This window comes from Eretmochelys imbricata, chromosome 2, assembly GCF_965152235.1.
Source record: "Eretmochelys imbricata isolate rEreImb1 chromosome 2, rEreImb1.hap1, whole genome shotgun sequence".
NCBI lineage: Eukaryota > Metazoa > Chordata > Testudines > Cheloniidae > Eretmochelys > Eretmochelys imbricata.
In genome coordinates, this window is record NC_135573.1 from 39,067,969 (window position 1) to 39,089,952 (window position 21,984).

The following is a 21,984-nucleotide window of genomic DNA, read 5'->3' on the forward strand; positions in this document are numbered from 1 at the left end:
CAATAGCACAAACAAATAAAAAACCTCACCTTTGTCAGAATTCAGGAATGCATCAACACACAAGGGCTTATACATAACACAGTAGCTTTCAAGGCAAGCAAATAAAGGGATTTAATTGTAGATATATAAACAACTCTAGTCTGAAATACACAAAGCTAAGTAAGTGCATCTATTAGACAATTCGCTTTCTAACCATTGTTCAGTCTTCATTAGTACTCTTTACCCATATGCATTTCCCCTCTCCCCCCCCCCCCCCCCCCGATATGGTGGTCAAATATTAAGGCATCCGTCTTGGAAACAAAAGATACTGGTGGGCTTGAATACCATTCATGCGTGAACCAAGTAGATTGTGAAACAAACCTGGCACATTTCTATGAGAATTTAGAACTTTGCCGCTTGGGAAATATATTCAAATTAAAACCTATGAAACATTAAATTGTCTTGTTCTGTGAACTATTTCAATGTTGCAATCAATAGGGGTTTAAGTTCAGTATACATCACCTTCCCTAATAATTTTCCAGCCATTTTCTTCCAAATCATTGTTTAAACTATGGTATCTGGTTAAAGCAGAGCTCCCCAAACTGTGGGATGAGCCCCTCTTGGGGGGCACAGAGGAACGTTCAGGGGGGCATGGTGGGATCTGGGCCAGGCCCTATAGGGGGCAGGAAGGGAGTGCTACCCAGCCCTGTTCTGGCCCTGGCCCCAGCCACGGACATGGCTCCCAACCTTGCTCTCCCCTTTCACCCTCAGCCCCACCCTCAGCCTTGGCCCCCAGCTGCAGCTCCACTCCCGCCCCAGCCTTGGCCTCTGGCTGCTGCTCTATTCCCCAACCTGGCCCCAGATCCGCCCCATACTGTGGCCTCAGTCTTGGCCCTCTTACTCCTGTCCATTCTTCCCTCCCAGCCGTGGCCCCACTCCTGGCCCCAGCTTCCAGGGGGGTGGGCATGGACAGGGGTAAGGGGGACATGACCGTGAAAAGTTTGGGGACCACTGGGTTCAAGTGTTTGGTTCTTTACCTGTTTGCATCTCAGAGGATGCAGATATAATACTGCCTTGGTCCAGAGTTATTCCTCCTTTACTGCTCTGTACTCATGTATCACCATCTGGGGAAAGAAAATGCACCCCTGTTTTAAGTGTGTTTGCCTTGTGAAACAGCTACAAGAGAAGAGTAACTCTCTCTTTATTCTTTCCTCCCAAAATAGGTACATAGGTTTTACTGAGTAGCAATTAACAGCAGATGGCTAACTGCTGGCCTCAGACTAGTGTGTTACTGTTTTCAAGCTGGAGAAATAATAACTAATGTTTGACATAAAAAATAAGTGTGTGTGTGTGTGTGTGTGTGTGTGTGTGTGTGTGTATCTCCCAGTAATAGTATTTGTGTTTAGGCCATTCCTGGGCCCTCTTAATGCCTGGCTGCCCGATCTGGCAAGTGCAGAGCAATCTCCGTTCCCACTGACTTCATTGATGGTCAGCATCTGGCAGCAGTAGGTCCGAAGAAAGCTATCCATAGGGCCAGAGCAATGTAATCCAGCTGGTCCTTCCATTGTTTATCCACCATCCAGGTATTGAAATGCCGGGACAGCACTAGATCCTGTGCCACCTCAGCTCTACAGCTGAAGCCAACAGAAAAAAAGCAAAGGAAAACCACCAGTACAGAGATATAAAGAAGTATCCACTTTTCCAAGTCACTGAGATATACAGCTTCCTCTGAATTCAAATGCTCATCCTCTATTAAAGTATGATTTGGGGCATGACACTGCACTCCCTCTGCGCCCAAAACTTCCACTGAAGCCAATTATTCAAATCTAACTTAATGAAGACCACAGCTTTGTTGGCTGTGCAATCACTGGTAACCATCAACAAACTGATTCATCTACAAGTGGGCCAAAAGTTACAAAAGCTGGTTCTGAGTTCGTTTGTACCCTTCATCACAGATTACACCAAAATTAAAGCATGCAATACTTGAACTGACTTCAAAGGCTGAGCTTGCACTTCTAGCTAGCTAAGCCTTTTACTGGTTTATGTTTTCCATTTGGCTTCATCACCCTGTTTTCTGCTGATGCCTTTCTAGAATTTCATTTACAAATATTACAGCTCTGGTTGGTGAGACACGCTAATTAATACCATGGTGGAGGCTATGGCTTGTAGCAATCTCATGCCTCCTGCCTGGAAAAATGCTGCAATTTTTCCACTCACATACATCTAGCCCCAGACTGAACATGGCCAAATGTGTCTTAAGAAAATGTACTCTAGACTCATTTAATCAAAATACATTTAGCCAGGATTACACTGTTATCTATTGCCAGCTCTGTTAATCACAAAGCTCAAACATTTCAATGCGGTCGAAACATGAGATCTACAATTTCCTCATTCGATTCTTTTCAAACACAACAATAAAGTAAAACCAGGCCATTTTATGATTTCTTTAAAACCAGTTGAATGCCATCAGTAGATAAGCTAAAAAATAAAAATAGATAATTCTGTGATTTTCTGAAAGTCCCGTCTTATTATCTTGTCTTATCTTTCAAACTTGGGACCATATCCTGACATTGATTTTAGCTTAGTTAGGAATCTTGTGTGCAGAATGATGGGAGCAAGTAACTTGAATCACTAACTGGTAGGATGACAAACCTTGTTAACGTCATGATCATAAATAAAATCAGTTTTATTTATAAAATCCTGAACATCAAATGACATTACAGACAGAGGCATACAGCTTAGCAGTCGAGCATGGCGCTCTTTTAAGTTGATGGTCCCTCAAACGTTATAAATGAATCCATATCATCCAGAGTCCTTCTTTTTGTTATGATGTGTATTGCAGTAGTGCCAGAGGTCCCTGCATTGGGCACCTGATGGTGCTAGGTGCTGTACCAGGAAGAGGCAGAAATGGTCCCTGTCTCAAAGAACTGACATTCTAAGATGACAAGCAGTGTACACAGTGTAAGGGAAAGGGATACAATCAAATTATGCAACATTTATATGCAAATTATGTCCTTTAATATTTTTTAAATAATGAACACAAACACTTCAGCTATACCCATCTGTTCCTCAACCTATACCTTTTTGTAGGTATTCTGGAAAAAGCAGGTCTTGGGGAGAGAGAAATGGCCTTCCAGCTCAGTTTGAGACCAGGACCATGGAAGAATGCTTTTGTTAGAAAAGTGTTGCCTTGCAGGCAGCAAGGGTTACAGACCCATGAAGAAATGCAAAGTGGTTCAAATGAGATAATAATACTTTAACTGTGCTGTCATGCTTATACTACAAACAATATCCCAGACAGAATATTTTAATTAGTCTGATATGTGCTGTGTGGTGTACTCTAGTGGAGAGCGCAGAGGCTGTGAGACAGGAAAGTTGGATTCTGTTTCAGATTGCCACTGGCTGTATATGGACCAGATTGTGACCTCCTTGTTCCTGCTGTGAGCAGCTTCTCCCAGGAGTAGTCCCACTGGGTATGTCTGCACTGCTTAGTTAACCCAGGCTTTTACTTGGGTGTTTCCCCTAAGTCCCCTCCTGGCCACACAGAAAAACCTCTGACCAGAGTTCATTGGTGCTTTGGCCTCAGGCTAGCTAGCTTGTCTGGGACTAGAGGCTAAAGCCTGAGTGAAGCTTTCACTTAGGCTGGTAACCTGCCCACTTTGTAGTAAAGCTGCAGGCTGAACTACCTGCATGCTGATCGCCCTCCAGCGTCTTCACACATCTACCTGTGTGCCCAGAAGGAGAGACAAGTTTGCCCACAATTTCCTGGGAAAGAATCAGCTCAGCTTAATGCTTCACAAAGAACTATGGAATAGGCCTCCAGAAATCCTAATGACACATACGCACGGGTGAGAGCAGCACCAGTGAGGACGAGTAACTCGAGTGTGGCTTTGCAGTGTGGCTGCTCATACCTAGGTTAACCTGGGTGCTCAGACCTGGATGCCGATCATCTGCATTAACTCTGCAGTGAAGACATATCTATTGACAAAGGGGGTTCACAATCTTGCTGTGTGTGTGTGACTTTGGATAAATCAATGCCAGTCATGGTGCCTCAGTTTCCCCACCTTTAAAATTGGGATAATACTTATCCTTCCCTTTGAGATCCTCACTGGGAAATGGCTATGGAAATGCTAAGTATTATTTGATATTATTTTTACAGTTAGTAATCTGTAGTGTTTTGTTTCTGCCTAAGGTTTTTTAAATTATTATTATTATTTTTTTGGTTTGATGAGAGAACATGCCTGCTGCAGGAGAAAAAACAAAGCCTTAAACTATAAAGTTTCCCCAGTGTTCTTTCAGATGCATGAGATGATACTAACAGCAAAATCAGACTGCTTAAAAATATGGGGGTATCCATGGTGCTGTCTGATTGTGAGAGGATGATTAGTTTAGAATGCAGGTAATTTGTTTGCTGAATGGCAAAATGTTTTCCTAATTGTGTCCCTTTCATATAATCTGTCTGGTCTGCCTAATACATACATAGATCATAATAAACACCTATAATTTTTCATCTTCAAAGAGCTTTATTGACATTAGCTAATTAAGCCTCATCACAGAGCTAGAAGGTAGTTAGGTTGTTATTATTCCCATTTTGTTGATAGAGAAACTGACAGAGAGAGATTAAGCATCTTTCCCATAGCCATGAGGGAGTCAGTGTCAGAGCTGAGATTGTAGAGGTGGATACATTATGATTTGTTAGATGGTAAGTGCCTGTCATAACCCATCCAAAAAAATTACAGAGGATGGTAGAGATTTTGACAGTGTCTCAAGATCAGGGAGGAGTGGTTCTGGCTCAAACACTGCTAGCTGAGGGAGAATTTGTTCCAGTGGACTTGTTTGTCAAGTCTGCGATGGTCCTGTTCACCTCCTCTTCCAAAGATGGCTGTTGCTGGATAGCCATCAAAAAAGAAAATGACTCACCTGCTGCCTGTCAATTTGCTCCTGGAGACATAGTGTGTTATATCCATTATGGGTCTCGTTCTACATTGTACTGGAAAGCAGTAGTCATGACTGTTCATGAACTCTCATTTCACAAATGGTGGACATCATTAATCTGACATGTCACTACAATAAAGTAATGTGGGACATTTAGCTCCATCAAAAATGCACCTTCTCCATTAAAAATGCACTTTGCGCATGTCTAAGCTGCCAGGCATCAAAATTATTCTAAAGTTACTTGCAATGATCTTATAAGACTTGTCATATCAGCATCTCAATAGGAATTCAAATCCGCTAAAACAGAAGGGCTAAGAAAGTTTTGTGTAAAAGGCTGCCATTGCAAGTAACTTCAGAATAATTTTGATGCCTGGCAGCTTAGATTTATGCGAAGTTTTTATACTTGAACAAGTTTTGCATACTAAGACTTCTTTATTAGAAAGAAGTGCAGGGGAGCCTCAAGAACATACTGTGAACCAGCAACCGTCTTAATGTCCATCTCAAATATATGCCACAGAAGGGGAAAGTGAGGCTTTCCTGTGTGGAAAATAGGTGTTACCTGACACCAGGAAGCTGATATTTAAAGCCAGCTTCCAAATTTGCACTCAGAATTTTGTGCCTACAATTAATTGCAGATGCAATTTTGCAGGCAGAATTAATTAATTGAAGAAATGTTGGCAGTTAGAAACTTCCTGATTTTCAGGTGAAATCAGGATTTATGAATACTATATGTTGGCCTAGTTATTGGGGTGTTTCCTGTGTGACTATATTGATTTAACTCAGCAGGAGTCTGACTAGAAAAACTGATAGCAAGGAAAAAATGGTTCTAGATAAGCGAGCTCTTGGCAAACATTTATGAGTTGATAAGGAACAAGGCCAGAACTATTAGCTTTGATGATTTTGCCTATTCTCCAGTAAACCTACGAAACTGGTTTGGACCCGAACAGGAAAAGGTACCCGAACACAGAAGGACAAAAGAACTTTGACAGGGTTAAAAAGACCGTCACCTACAGCCCCCAACTAAAACCTCTCCAGTGTATCATCAAGAATCTACAACCTATCCTGAAGGATGATCCATCACTCTCACAGACCTTGGGGGACAGTCCAGTCTTCTCTTACAGACAGCCCCCCAACCTGAAGCAAATATTCACCAGCAACTACACACCACACAGCACAAACACCAACCCAGGAATCAAACCCTGCAACAAACCCCGGTGCCAACTCTGTCCACATATCTATTCAAGGGACACCATCATAGGACCTAATCACATCAGCCACACCATCAGGGGCTCGTTCACCTGCACATCTACCAATGTGATACATGCCATCAGGTGCCAGCAATGCCCCTCTGCCATGTACATTGGCCAAACTGGACAGTCTCTATGCAAAAGAATAAATGGACACAAATCTGACATCAGGAATCATAACATTCAAAAACCAGTAGGAAAACACTTTAATCTCCCTGGTCACTCAATAACAGACCTAAAAGTGGCAATTCTTCAACAAAAAATCTTCAAAAACAGACTCCAACATGAAACTGCAGAACTGGAATTAATTTGCAAACTGGACACCATCAGATTAGGCCTGAATAAAGACTGGGAGTGGTTGGGTCATTACAAAACCTAAACCTAATTTCTCCAATACTGATTTCCTCCTACTGTTACTCACACCTTCTTGTCAGCTGTCTGAAATGGGCCACTCTCATTACCACTTCAAAAGTTATTTTTCCTCCCTTGGTATCCTGCTGTCAATTGAATTGTCTTGTTAAACCTCACACTTGGTAAGGCAACTCAATTCTTTCCTGTATTTATACCTGTTCCTGTATTTTCCACTCCGTGCATCTGATGAAGTGGGTTCTAGCCCACAAAAGCTTATGCCCAAATAAATTTGTTAGTCTCTAAGGTGCCACAAAGACTCCTCGTTGTGTTTTCTCAAGAGAGGCAGTGATCATTCAGGGGAGATAGACTGAGAAACAGGACCCCACTGGGGGTGTCTGAAGAAGCTAGCCCTGCCTAAGTTAGCATCAGGGGATGGTAAACCTTTAGGTAAGACAGACGTATGTATGATGTTGATTTAAAATCCTATTTATGTAAAAGCTTTGTTCTTACTGCTAAAGTAAACAATACTTTTGTTTTAAGAAGGCAGTCTGGTCACTGTATTCCATGGTCACGGACTCTTGAAAGGAAGAACCGGAGGTGCCTGAATTCAGTTGGACTACAAGGGTGAGAATGGCTAATATACAGGGCTCAGTCTAGGAGTGGGAGAATTGTGAAATTCCAGCCTCAGACAAGTAAAAGCATGAGGCCTAACACCTGAAGGCGTGCCCTCAGAGGTACCAGAAAGGCAGGTGCAGTTAGCCCTGTAGCTATGACATTTGTCTATTTTGAGACATAGTTGAATCTCCTGTTTGATAATATGATAAATCATGGCACCATGTACTGGACAATCAATGGGTGTCATTCATGGAATAAGGTACTGTACCACATGAGCACAGGCATCAGAATCTGGCCCTTTAAAAAGTTCAACAAAGTTAAAAAAATTGTAAAATGAGATTTTAAAATGATATAAACAGTTTATGAAATCAACAAAAGGCTCATGAAATCCCCATCCACTGAGTTTATTTGGATTTTAATGTTTGCTTTTTTTCCTCCATTGTTCGGGATACCTTTTAGAAGTTTGAAAATGATTATTTTCCCCTACCAATTTTGTATTCTTTCCATTTGGGAATCATTGATTTGCCCCATATCTGATGCTCTGAATACAGCTGAGATTAATACAGCTGTTTTGTTTAACTGCCACTTCAATTTTATAAAATGCCTTATCATACCATAGCATCTATGTCTGTGCCCCAGCACCTCTGATTGATGCCAACACATTTCTGAGAAAAGAAGTCTTTAATTAGTTAATTTCTGGCTCAGAAACAGCATGAGGAGCACAAATGTTTTTGTTTGTGGCACAAAGCTAGCAGCTAGTGTTGTTTTTATTAAAAAAAAAAAAAAAGCCTTTCCTGGTGATAGAGTACTAGACTTTATAACAAACAAATTAGGAATGTGGCAGGCTCGGAGGATTGCTATTGTGACACACAGCCTTGTTCCACGAGAGTATTCTTTCTAATTCGATCCAGGTTGGCTAACAATCATTGCCATCAAATGACTGTTTCGTGGCCTGTGTGAAAATAATTGATTATTACAGCGTTGTTCCTAGTGGACCATTGTCCATGTCACAAAAACCCCTAGGATAATGGGTACCTTTTCAGGAAGTCTCAGTAGCAAAGCCAAGGATTCCGGGCCCTATCCTGTTCCCATTGACTTCTGTAGGAGCAGGAGCAGGCAATAAATGAGCTTTAACTACCTCCTTCCTGCCTCTAGAAGTGATCTTTTTATGCCAAAAGGTACTAGGGTGCTTCAGTTCCTGCCAGTGCTACGCCATCCTGGGGATAAACAGAGGACTTGTCTCCAGAGTTGTAAATCTGGCAACTTTTCTTTACAAAACAAATAAAAAACTCAAGCAAACAAACTAGATATTTAGGGCCAGATTTTTAAAGGGATTTAGACCCTAAACAGGCAGATAGGCACCTAAGACCATCAGGAGGTGCCACTGCCATTTTCACAGCCACAGCTCAGGCACTACCTAACCCTCCTAGGTGCCTAAGTCCCCTGGGCACCTAAGTTTTCACCAGTCAGCATTGTCAAAACCCTTAGCTCTGATGCTGCCCCACAGATAACAAGCTGCTCAGAGCTTTAGCTCAAGCCAAGGCCCTGAAGTGGGATTTTTAAACTAAGTAGGGGAACAAGTATCTTGCCAGAGCGTCCCAGTCCTCATGCATGATCTGAGTACGCCTAACACCTGATACGTTAGACTGCAGCAGCAGCTGCCACCAACGCTAGGTGAAGGGGCAGCACAAACAATTATTAGGGCCCTAAAATATAGGCTCCCCTCAAAATGCAACACAGGGAAAATTACTAACGAAGCTTTTTGTAATGATTTGCAACCATAAGGCTGGACTTTGTGTGAAAAAGAGCTCCTGAACACCCATACTAAAGGAAGATAAAGAAACTATTGACAATATTTTGGAGTCAAAGTGCTCTTTAATCCTCTGCCCCCAAATGGATTAAGGGGGTATGGTAATACACACAAACTGAATTGTGATATTGAAATATAAAAAATTGCTAAATGGTTAAGATTAAGAGCTTTGTTAGTTACACTTTAATTTACAATTATGGATAGTGCATGAATGTAGATGAGGTAACATTTAGGCCAACATGAGTGTCATTTAACTAATTCTCCTTTTAAATAGAATTGCTGATTTGCTTAAAAGTGATGTTATTGCTGACAGGACCAAGGTAACATGTTGTGTTGGAAGATTTTAGGTAAAAAATACACAAACCTGTAATGACAAGAAATCCCCTTTACTTAGGGTGACCATAAAAGAAGACTAAGATAGTAGTTAGAAGGGAAACATGGGCAAATCATCACTTTATTTTAAAAATCTTCCTATTAGTTGCTAACCGTCAACAAAGTGCTTGTTTTATTTACAGACTGCACCAATCATGCTTATCAGTGAACTAAATCATCTCATTTTATCTACCATCTGCTCTTGCACCAATTCTGGAGATGTGTGAGAATCACCATTTGGTGTAGGATAGGAAGTGGAGCAGGGGGCATCAGTTTGTCGGCTAAACAGCAAGGAAAGTATTTATTTCTGACAAGGATGACTAAATGGAAGGGGCCCTGTGCAACTGCATATGTACACAGGCCTACTAAGATCACTGCTCAAAGTGAAAGAAAAATGCCAGCAATCCTGAAGTGCAGGCCTCAACCAGGTGGCACAGGGGTCTAATTTGGACTTTGTTGCAGTGTCACAACAATGTTGCTTGCCTCCTAGGTGTGATTCTATGCCTTTTTTGGGTTGGACATGATGGCCTTTTATTTATGAAGGGGGCTGTTGTTGGTCTGGAGGTCGGGATGGATCTGTCAGTCATGCGGGGTGGGGTGGGCTGTCGTCAGTTGGGAGGGGTGGTACGGGCCTGTGGTCAGTCAGACAAGCAGGGGCTGTTGTTGGTCAGTCAAGATGGGGCTGTTGTCAGTTGGACAGGCGGGGACTGTTGTCGGTCAGTTGAGGTGGGACGGGGCTATTGTCAGGTGTGGGGGGGCTGTCGTCAATTGGGGCAAGATGGGGCTTCCGTTGTTTGGGGCAGGGCTGGGTTGTCATTGGTTGGTTGGGGTGGAATGGGGCTGTTGTTGGTTGGGGCTGTCATTGAATGTAGTGGGGATGTCATTGGTTGGGGCAGGGTGGGGCCACTGTTATTCAGGGCAGGACAGGGCTGTTGTTGGTTGGTTGGGGTGGGATGGAGCTGTCATAGGCTGGGGCAGGGCTGTAATCAGTTGGTCTCAACGGGGTTGTCATCAATTGAGGTGAGGCAGAGCTATTGTTAGTTGGGGCAGGCTAGCTGTCATCAGTTCATTGTGATGGGACTGTCATTGGTCAGGATGAAGTTGTCATTGGTTAGTCGGAGCAGGCAGAGATGGGGCTGTCGTTGGTCGGTTGGGGAGATTGTTGATCAGTTCGGGCATGGCGGGGCTGTCATCGGCCAAGGCGGGATGGGGCTGTTGTCAGCTGGGGTGGGGCAGAGCTATCATCAGTTGGGGCAAGCTGGGGCTGTCATAGGTTGCAGCAGGTCTGTCATTGGTCAGGGCAGTCAGGGTGGGGCTGTCATCGGTTAAGGCAGGATAGGGAGGTCGTCAATTGGAGCAGGGCTGTCACTGGTCAGGGAGGGGCTGATGTCGGTTGGTCAAGGCAGGGCTGCTGTCTGTTGGGGTGGAGTAGGGTGGGGCTATCGATGGTGAGGGCATCTATTGAAGTCCGGGAGGTGGATAGGTCCAAGCTCACCTACATCTGAAGGCCCCTCTCTCAGCTAAGTGGGGAGGCCAGGGCTGTTGTCAGTCAGATGGGACAGGGCTGTCACTGGTCGGGACAGGGCAGGGCCATCATCGGTTGGTAGCAACATGGGCTGTCATCAGTCAGTTGGGACAGGGCTGTCATCGATTGGGATGGGCCTGTCATCGGTCATGATGGGGCTGTGGTTGGTCGGTTAGGGTGGGGCTGTTGTTGGTTTGGGTAGGGTAGGGCTGTCGTTGGTTGGAGTGAGGTGTCATCGGTCAGTCGGGGCAGGGCTGTCATCGGTCACTCGGGGTGGGGATGTCAGTCAGTTGGGATGGGGTGTCATGGGTCGGAGAGGGGCTATTGTTGGTCAGGGTGGGGTGAGGCTATCATGGCCCAGCTGGGATGAGACTGTTGTTGGTCTGAAAGGGGCTGTCATCAGTCAGGGTGGGGCTGTCATCAGTCGGAAGGGGCGGGGCTGTCGTCTTTCAGTTGGAGCGGGCCGGGGAAGGGCTGGCCTTGGTTGGTCATGGCAGGGCTGCTGTCGGTTGATTGGAGCAAGCTGGGGCAGGGCTGTTGTCGGTTGGTTGGAGTAGGGCGGCCAGTCGGAGCTGGTCAGGGTGACGCCACTGTTGGTGGGTCTGAGCAGCTTGGGGGCTGCCTTGGTCAGTCGGGGCGGGGCTATCGTTGGTCAGAGTGCGACAGGACACTGTTGCGCACTGCAATGTGCATGCAAGGATGATGCTGTCACACTGAAGGCTCCTGCAGAAGGAGCAGTACGGGGTGGGGGTGGGGCTCCTGTCATGCCCTTGCCTAGAGAGATGGTGGGGTAGCCAGAGCCACAGCAGGGGAGCTTTTCCTTTGCCCTCCCTCACTCCCTCCTTACTTCCCCTCCATGGTGGTCCCCTGCTGTGTTGCTTAGCCCCACCCCCATACGAATCTGAGTTTAGTGGCTCGCGGTTTGAGCCGGGCGGCTTGCCGTAGCCTAGTCAGTGTGTTGCGCATGCGCGGCTGTAGTTCCGTAGTCGGTGTCCGGCTCTCAGTGCGGAAGGACCTTGGTACTTTGCTGAAGTGAGTGGCGTCTCCCCGCGCCCCGCTCTCCCGGAGCTGGTCCGCTAGCCAGGCGCCCCCGCCTTTCTCTCCCCCTTCCCCCCTCCCTTTCCCCGCCCCGGCGCTCCGGGAGCCCCCGCGGCCGCCTCTGACCTCCGTGTCCCTGAGGCCTGCGGCGCCGCGCGGCCGTTACCAGCCTCCGCGCATCGTGCGAGTGAGGGGCCGAGCGAAGGACCTGGGAAGCAGGACGAGGCTGCGAGGGGGGCGCGTGCGAAAGAGTTGCCCGGAGGCTCGGTCACTTCTGGGTCTGGTACTGACCCGGGCGTGCCTGGGCCGTGTGAATCTTGTCCCCATTTTGTCACTCGGTTGGTGTTTGTGGCCTAGGCACCTGCCGCAGGCCAGGGGCGGGCCCTGGCCTAGTTCTCTGCGTATGATCCCCGGGGAAGTGTATAAAGTTGGACAGTGGAGTAGGGTCTCTGTTACCATAGGGGTCTGACCTACAGACCACAGACTAGCACTGCCTTGCGTTCCCTGCCAGGAGGTGGCAGACCACGAGGTGCAAACGGAGTTTTTTCAGCAACAGCACTTTTATCTGAGCATGACTGCATCTGCATTTGGAGGGCTTTGCTGGCATAGCTGAACTGTCAAAACTCTTGTATAGACAATTCCTTACATTCAGTTCTATGTCTCATACGACTGTGTGCACAGTCTGCTGCACTACTGTGTACATGGCACAATAAATCCCTGTTGAAGAGATGTATTACTTTACAGTAGGGTTGTCTCTCACCTTTATTTTTTTAATCTAGTGCATTAGTCATACATGATGCCATCTAGCTTAATAAAATATGGTTCCTGGCCTAAAAAAATATGAGTATGACTTGTCTCAGGAATATAAAATGACAGTAGACTTCATAGGAGACGGAAGGGTATTGTGTGGATAAGACACAATAAACAGTAGAAAGAAAAACTCTTATCAACTAGTCTATTATATGTAAAGTATTTAAGGTCTGTTGTGTTTTGATAGTTTCCTCTTACAAATAGATTGTCCTCAAAAAGCATCTCAGATGTTGTAAAGAGGTATTTTAATGGAGGGGATGATTTTGCATATGTTGTGAAGCTACTCTAGTATCCTCTTGTGAAATGTTTAGTCTAACAAGTCTGTTATATACATAGAAAACAAAATGCATCAATTAGGACAGGAACTTCCTGTGTACATCTCTTAATAAATTTCCAATGTATTACTTTCCTAGGAGAAATCATCACCATGTCATCTACTCTGTTGCCCAAACCACAGATGAGAGGCCTCCTGGCCAAACGGCTGAGATTCCATATTGTAGGGGCAATGATTATATCCCTGGGAAGTGCAGTTTTGTACAAGGTGAGGTCTGATAACATCTGTGAACCCAGTTCATCTTGACCAATCTATATAGCCTTCTGGTTCAGGACTTTGACTTGATTTATCTGTTTATGAGAAAACTGCTGTGGTGGATTTCTCATGAGCATGTCTCCAGAGTGCTATGTAAAACCTTTTTGGTGCTTCTTTGAGAGGAGTTGTTCCTATTTTACAGATAACCTTTTATAGTTTGAGTGACTTGACCGAGGCCACGCAGTTGTTGGCAAACCTTGGACTAATCCTAGGAGCCAAGCATTGCACAATTCATGTCTACACTGCCCAGTTAACATGAACTCTTACCTGGCTTTTAGCCCACATGGTTCATACAAGAAAAAAAAATCTGACCCAGTTTTGGAAGTGCTTTAAGCCTGGGTTATTTTATCTGGTGGAGGTGGGGGTTAGAATACAGGCTCCACTTTAATCCAGACTGCTTTTAAGTGAGGAGATAGTCCTCCAATGCCTTCCCACAGTTTTTCCTGAAGGACAGTCAAGTTTTCCTGCAGTTGAGTGGGAAAGAATCCTAGGGCATCTCACAACTAAGAACAATGAGATATGTCTGCATACACACATGGGTGAATGAGGACACAAATACTGGTAGGGGTTTGCTGTTGGGATGCCCACACCCAGGGTAGGCTAACATGGATGCAATCACCCAGGTTACTTGTGCCGTTCAGACATAGCCCTAGTGCTGTGTGCAGCTCATGCTGGTTTGACCTAAAAAATTTAAACTTGGTGGTGCTCAAACTGGTTCATGGACTGGCCTATGTTTAATGTAGGATATTTATTGAGGGGGAAGAGGGGAGAGAGAGATGCTCCCTGAGGAGGGTCCCACTTATGAAGTTATCCACAGAGTGATGGTCTTTGAAACTCTTAGCTAAGCAAGATGGGCAAACTCTCTGCCTTGTAAAAAGAAAAGGAGTACTTGTGGCACCTTAGAGACTAACAAATTTATTTGAGCATAAGCTTTCGTGAGCTACAGCTCACTTCATCGGTGAACTGTAGATCACGAAAGCTTATGCTCAAATAAATTGGTTAGTCTCTAAGGTGCCACAAGTACTCCCTTTTCTTTTTGCGAATACAGACTAACACTGCTGTTACTCTGAAACCTGTCATCTCTGCCTTGTGTAACTTAATTTGATTTCATAGAATATCAGGGTTGGAAGGGACCTCAGGAGGTCATCTAGTCCAACCCCTTGCTCAAAGCAGGACCAATCCCCAGTTTTTGCCCCAGTTCCCTAAATGGCCCCCTCAAGGATTGAACTCACAACCCTGGGTTTAGCAGGCCAATGCTCAAACCGCTGAGCTATCCCTCATCCCCCTCATTTAGGAGAGTCAAACATCTCTCAGCCGTTTCTGCTTTCTTAGAGTGGGTTAACCCTTCTTGGCATATGCAATGGCATCTGAGTATTTTGTAAAGTTGTTGTAGAGTGTAAAATAAACATCTAGACTGATCTCTTTTAAGATGAGGTCTTCCTCTGTGTTTGCAAAGTGCTTAAGGGACTTCAGATGCCGCTGCAATAGAAGTACAATTAATATTGTATTAATTATCTGCTGGATGCTCATAAAGGTTGAGAGCCACCTTTTTCAACTATCTTTAGCCACCATTGAAAGCCAGAGAATTGTTAATAGCCTTGATATCATGCTTTGGTCAGAAGACTACCTATGTGCTCAGTGGAGCGTCTATCATTATTGTTGACAATCTGTCTGATAAGGTACAGTGGGCAAGGTGGATACAGGATATCTCTTGAGGGATAAGGACAACATGGTGAAAAAATAGAACTCTGGCTTAAGTGTGAGGTTGAAGACCTTTTTCTTTAAGGATTAGGGGCAATGCCACATGAGTGAAGCTTTGCTTTCTGGGACCCTAAAGAGTCGTGCAGACAGAATAGCGGTAGTTAAACACTTTAAATACCTTTAATACACTGAATGCACAACTATCACTTTTTATGTCTTAGGATGGCTTGATTGCCTTTATTACTAAATGTCTGCTAGATTTATGAGGTGTGATATCTTGCAAAAAAAGTTTCACTCAAAATTAATTACCTAGGCAGTCTAAAGACACGCATTCAGCAACTCATTTCTAAGTACATAGAATAACTGACCCTCCAGTCCCTTACTAAACTTCATTCTTGTCACTTGCAACATTTAAATTTTCAGAAAGCCCTAGCTGAAGATAGCTGTAAATATTAAGGTTTAATTACTATTATTCATCAGTAAAGCCTAGCTCTGTTACCAGCAAAGTCAAAGGCTTCAGCTCCCCTTGGAGAGTTGAAAAAGAGTCCATTAAAGTAAAGTAGCAACTTACCAGGACATAACTAAACTGACACTTGATGTATCATTAATCACTGCAATGCTTCTCTTTTTTTAAACACACCTGGAGCATATGTGGTGGGGCAACTCTTTTAAAAAAAAATATAGGGTCAGATTTTTGGGTATGTACAAAGAGCACACTACAAAAACTGGGAATGCAGATAGGGTATAAATCTCAGTTTTGTGCTTTTTCCACCTGGGGCTTCCGTGTGAAGAGCCAAGCTCCTCACGTAAGAGCAGTTAGTTTCCTACACTCTTGTTCCTTGCTTTGGCACACTTTGTTGAACTGAAGGGGTATGTGTGGGAGGACTAGTCTTCATCCACTGGTCCCTTAATTATGTGCACACATGGCCAAATCCTGCAAATGTACAGGTGTATAACTCCACTGACCTCTGGCATTCGTCTAGATTTACATCAGTTTAAAATACCTGCAGAATATGCCCCTGGTCTGTGAATATTGTCAGTTGTCTTCTCTTCTTTCCTAGCCAGCTATGCTCACAGCTGGTATAGAATTTGAGGAAGGTGGGGATGGGTAAAGAAATTCATACATGGTATCTTGCCCTTTGCCACTGCTGTGCCCAATCAGATGATTCCTCAAGGAGCTCCCAGATTTATATGGCCATTCGGTTGACTAAAAGATTCTATCAAAACAAATGAACCACAGCATGGAGCACAAGGGTGTGTTCATACTAGGGAAAAGGTGGTGGATGTTCTTACCTTATATGTGAACGCATGGTAATTAGCACAAGGTAAAATCTTAGTGAAGACAAAGCAATTTGTAGTGTTCATATGTGTGAAGTTAAGTACCATGTTAATATTAAACTGCCTTGTCTTCCCTAGGATTTAATCGTGTGTTAATTAATGAGTGTGAACCCACCTTTTTCTTAGTGTAGATGTGGCCAAAGTGGGTGCATCACTTTGGCTATTTGCTTTGGCAGCCCCCTTTCCGCCTTTTATAACCTTACAGAATTGTTCTAACTGTAACTCAGTTTTGGTAGGCACGATAGATAAAAGGGCATCCCTAATTCACTTAACTGTGTGATTGTCCATGGGCATATTAAAAGTTTATTTCTAAATCCTTTAAGAATAGAACCATGACCAGTTGGTGACAATTTTTTGAGAGAAGATGATCACTTGGACTTCTGCACGTTTATCTGACAAGGAAGAATAAATTTACTGGTGTCCTGAAAATTTAGTAATGCTGTTTGTAAATCTGGTTCCAATTTTTAGATGAAACAACACTAAACATTTGTTTTCCCATCCATTAAATAGTTCAGGATCTAAATCTGAATAAAAGTATTGCTGTAACCTGCTAATATCTAACTGTTCTGTGTTGAACTAAAGACAGCTTTTTTGAGATTGCAGTAGTCTTGTATCAGGTGATACGGCACCACCAAGTGAATTACAAGCTTTCTGCATCTGTTACACAAATTTTTCTACTCTTTAAAACGTAATTCTCTACCTTTTTGCATTTCAGTACGGCGTGTCTGAACCAAGAAAACAGGCATATGCAGACTTCTATAAAAACTATGATTCCATGAAGGACTTTGAGGCCATGAGGGAAGCTGGTGTGTTTGAAAGTGTACAACCCAAAAACTCATAAGCAGCATATGTAGGTAATAGCAAAATGCCTTACATCAAACTGATCTCACTAACTTCTGTTTACATTGATACGCTGGAAACTTCCCATTTTGATGTTTTTGATCAAGTTCTACCCTTAAATTGGCTTCCAGTTAAATGGAGGTGAGAGTTCCTGAAGTTTAGAAAAGGAAAAAGAGTCTCAGTGGGAACTACAGATAACATTTCTTTTGTTACTATATCATTAGGGCCAGTGATGATAAATGCAAAGTATTGCGTATTGAGGGGAAAAATTGAACTACTTATACACTCTTTGGGGCTAATAAATTAACAGTATTAACTTAAGGAACGGACTTGGCATCATCCTCATCTCTGCGTGATGTGCAGTTGTCAAAAAAGCAAAATGTTAAGATGCATAGGGAGTAGAAAATATTATATAAATCAGTGGTTCACCCTAACTTGCAATAGTGTGCAGTTATGGTAACCCTGTCTCAAAAAGGAAGACACTCGATGAAGAATTGGGATATGGGATATGAAACTGAGACTGATTTCTTCATTGACAACTTTCTTCCATTTCTCTTAAAACTACTTCTTCAAAGACTGACCAAGGGCAATGGCTTCTCCATTCTTCCGGTGCTCAGGAATGTTCACTGTGATCATCACATGATGATTTGTCTTTCTAAATTATCCTGGCCAACTAGGGTTTGACTTTTAGTCTCATTCAGTTTGTTACTTGTTAAATGAACAGGTCAAGTACTGGACTTAATGGTGTTAATGTTTGTCTTGCTTCCACATTCAAACATAACATCAGATAGCAGCTGGTTCTGGTATAACAAACTAAGGATGATGGATGCTTCTCATATAGTTGTAAAGTAAAAATGCAAAACAGAGTAGTGTAAACTAATAATGGGATTATTGACCATCCTTTTATTCTTCCTCCCAATGGAAATTCTACATGTTTTTAGGAACATGTAAGAGTGTGGTAAATAACATAGGGATCACTTTACCTTTGTACTCCTACCTTCAGTTTAAGATCATAATAAAGAATACTGCTAATGTATGTTTATGTAAACTAACTTTTTCAGGCACTTACATCACCAATGCTTTGGTCAGGTGGCCTTCTTCAGGGTGTTTTGAAAGGCTATTTGGCAAGAATGTCAGATCTAAGTATGGGAGGAAAATCAACTGAAACACTACTGCCAACAAACTTACAAGTTTAAAACTCTTTAATTGAAACTAAGAACAGAGCTTTGCTGTGCAAACAGAGCTAAAAGAAACTCTTGATTACACCAAGACACTGTACGCATTCCAGTTTGCAACCAATGTACAAAAGTCTTTCTCTGACCAGGTTGAGTGCACCTGTTTGTTAGAACTGTGAAACATTAACTAGCTCAAGGCTTTAAAGGGATTTTGGGATTATCCTTTCCTCATCATTTACCCAGTGGCATTAGTTGAGAGAAAGTGGCACAAATACTATAATCTTAATCTGTAACTCTGTTTAGGTAGAGCATTAGAAGAATTATCAACAGATGTGGAGATGTAATGCAAAAATATCCTCAACTTCTGCAGTAGGAGAGAAGCTGGTTGGGACCTACAGTGATTGTAGGGTGCATATGACTGCCTAGGTCAGGGGTTCTCAAACTGGTGGTTGGGACCGCTCAGGGGTCACAAGGTTATTACATGGGGGCGGGGGGAACGGTCACAAGCTGTGAGCCTCCACCACAAACCCTGCTTTGCCTCCAGCATTTATAATAGTGTTAAATTAAAAATGCTTTTTTATATATTTATAAGGGGGCTCACACTCAGGCTTGCTATTTGAAAGGGGTCACTAATACAAAAGTTTGAGAACCACTGTACTAGGTAAATCAGAAGGAGGGGGAAAGAGGAGATATAATTTAACATTGCTGCTTCTGACATCTGTGGAAGATTGCACCTGCACTTTCTGCCTATATAGTGAATAGGGAGATCTCCCGGCCCCTCCAAATATATATATGAAACTGGATGAAGGTTCAGTTTTGATGCTATTTTTGCTATGGACACCTGTCTTGCAGGAACTGAACTAATACCAACCTGTTGAAGGTCTGGATAAGTAAATAGAAAATTTGTCATAGGCTTTCGTGATCCATGCTGAAGATGTGTTAGACTATATCTAATACTGCAGCAAATCCAGTGGTTTGGACTGACTAACTTAAAAATAGACTCTGAAAATCCTCTTGTTTCCCCCCATCCCTTCTCCCCAATTTTGGGGCTAATACTACTTCTTTTAACCTGCTGTTTTTGGAATGTTTCTTGCAGTTACCAAAGAGGAAGTAGATCAGTGATTAGCATATTAGCATGGGACTTGAGAGACTGAGGTTCAAATCCCTGCTCCGCTATAAACTTATGCATGACATAGGGCAAAGAGGTAGGACTAGCACTTCAAAGAGCTTTCAGCACTGCAGTGCTGAGTCTTGCAATGCTTGACTTTGGGTGTGTTGCTACCAGGTGGAATCCACAGCCCCAAGGTAGGCACCTAGGATGTTTTATAATGCATGAAAAGAGTTAAATGCCTAAGAATGAGACCTAGAAAAACCAGCATGCTGTGTGAGGAGCTGCTGAAGGTACCCAAACGAAAATGCTGAGGAGACCTAAACCCCGTTCCTCAAAGACAGGTGACTAGGTCTGGTTTGGAGAGAGGCTCTTCTCTCCATTTGCATTCACAGCCATGAATGAACCCTCCCTGGAAGTTAGGTGTGTAATCTTTCTTGCCGCCTCCTGTGTGTCCTCCTTTCCCCCCGTGCCCCCTCCTCCCCCCAAAAATAGTGTCTGCAGTGGAGCCACTCTTACCCAGGCTGTTGCAGATCTGGGTTCAATTCCCCTGTCTGCCTGATTTGGAGAAGGGAGGTTTGAATTCTGGTCTTTGTCATCTCTGGAGAGTGCCCTAACCACCGTGCCGTGGGGTATTCTGGGGCAGGTCTCTGAATCTCTGCCTTTGCTCAGCTCATATTTAAGTATTTATACACAGTGGAACAGCTTCTACAAGAGAGATTGAGACCTGCTGCCGAATACCCCAACCCAGTGGTTAGGGCACTCTCCTGGGGATACCAGAGTTCAAATCCCTTTCCCCCCTGGGGCTAGGGTGGCAAATGAGCCGGGTGTCCTACAGCTTGTGTGAGTGCCCTAATCGAAAGACTAAAAGTTATAAGTGGGAACGGTGGCTCCTCCAGCTATTTTGGGTGGGTTTAGTCTGAGTGCCTATTGGATAGGGCCCTGCATGTAAGAGAGCTAGTTTGAGGATTCTGCTGGGGTTTAGGCATATGCTAGGCATCTAGACCTAGGCAGCTGTGTGAATGCTCACTGGCAGATTTTTAGGTACCATGGGGACCTACAGAGTTAGGTGGTAACTGAGCGGGGATATTGAGGAATTTAAATGCCTCAGTCCAACATTTAGGCACCACCAAGTTGTTTTGTGGATCAAGCCCATAGTACTTCCATTCTCCATCTGTAAAATGGGGATAATAGTCCTTCTTCACAGGCGTGTTAAGGATAAACACACACAGGTGCTCAGATACTGTGGTAATGGGGACATACAATATAGATGTTCTGGTGCTACGGTCTTGCATGACTCTTGTCATAGAGCGCAGCTGTGAAGGATTGAGATTGAGGGTGTTTAGTTTAATACAGAGAAGTAATTTAACAAACACGGATTTCTTCCTTTCCAGGTAATCCACCTGCATTCATTTGTTTCCTCTGTTGCATTCCTTTCTTTTTTAGGCTTCTTGCTACAGTACTTAGTAAGATGTCTTATTTTTTCTATCATACACTTGTGCATTTATCAATGCTGTGTACATAATGAATCTTGAAGGCTGTTCCAGATCTTATTTTGTAGCTCTTGATTTGTTCCATGTTTCAGTTTTATTTACCACATGCAGTGTCTTAATAAGCCATGAGGAAATCGTAGTGGGAAATTTCTCTAGACTAAACTACTGGCATAAACACTTTTCCTCTCTGTTTGAATTCATACATCCTAATGTTTTTACTTCTGAGAGCTAGGATTGTCCAAATATATTAACTCGTGTTTTTCTTATTTTGCAGATCATCTTCAAGGAGACTTGACAGCTTAAACTTGTTTCTTCAGTCAACTGTAAAATGTGTAATACACTTCAGTGGCGGGCATGTTATAGTGTAATTCAATAAACTAAATACTTAATGAAGCTTATTTATCTTAACTGTTGACCATGACTGTTTAGATGCTGAGGGAAGGGGTGGAAATTCAGGTGGTACTGTTCATATAATGCTAAAGACAAGTTGAGAGATAAAATAGAGACCCTGAACCCTTGTGGTTACTAAAACTAGTTTTTTTCCCAAGAGTAGGAGTGTTATCTCCATTATTCTGGCCAAAATCAGCTGAGCCAACAAATTTGCAGGTAGGCAATACAGACAGCATTGTTTGCTTCCTGGCCTAAAGTGTTCAATAGGCAACAGCTGCTTGGACAGCACTTTCAGAGGATTCCTATAAATAGTATTTACAAAAAATTGAAAGGTTTTTTTGCTTAGGTTACAAAGTTTAAAATGTACCAGAGTTAAGGTTTCCAGGGCCACATAATTTCCCCCCTCCCCCTTCAAAATTCAACCTGTACTACTGAATGAGGCAAGGATCCTCTTGAGAATATGTGGTCATGTAATTAAAGACAGCATCCTAATGCGTACACAAAAGGGGTTGCAAATTAATATTGCCCATGCAACCTTAACCTGGCAGTTCCAAACTTTTGACTGATAGAACTCTTAAATAAAATGACCTTTAAGGGTTGTGGGTTGACTGGGAGGTGTGCATGGGAGAGTTTTGAGTCATTAGCACTTCCTTCCCTATCACACTCAC

The 21,984-nt window shown here is 43.4% G+C and overlaps 1 protein-coding gene across 2 annotated transcripts; it reads left to right on the forward strand.

Annotated features, from left to right (window-relative positions):
- Window positions 1–11,745: 11,745 nt before the first annotated feature.
- COX6C (cytochrome c oxidase subunit 6C) lies at window positions 11,746–21,319 on the forward strand. 2 transcript variants are annotated; one of them, XM_077809932.1, is made up of 4 exons: window positions 11,746–11,866; window positions 13,096–13,223; window positions 17,026–17,164; window positions 21,201–21,319. In XM_077809932.1, the coding sequence occupies exons 2-3, from the start codon at window positions 13,110–13,112 to the stop codon at window positions 17,149–17,151; spliced, it is 240 nt and encodes a 79-aa protein (XP_077666058.1). In that variant the 5' UTR covers window positions 11,746–11,866; window positions 13,096–13,109; the 3' UTR covers window positions 17,152–17,164; window positions 21,201–21,319. The 2 variants fall into 2 exon arrangements, with proteins under 2 accessions (XP_077666058.1, XP_077666059.1); XM_077809933.1 differs by having other exon boundaries at window positions 17,026–17,160.
- Window positions 21,320–21,984: the final 665 nt, after the last annotated feature.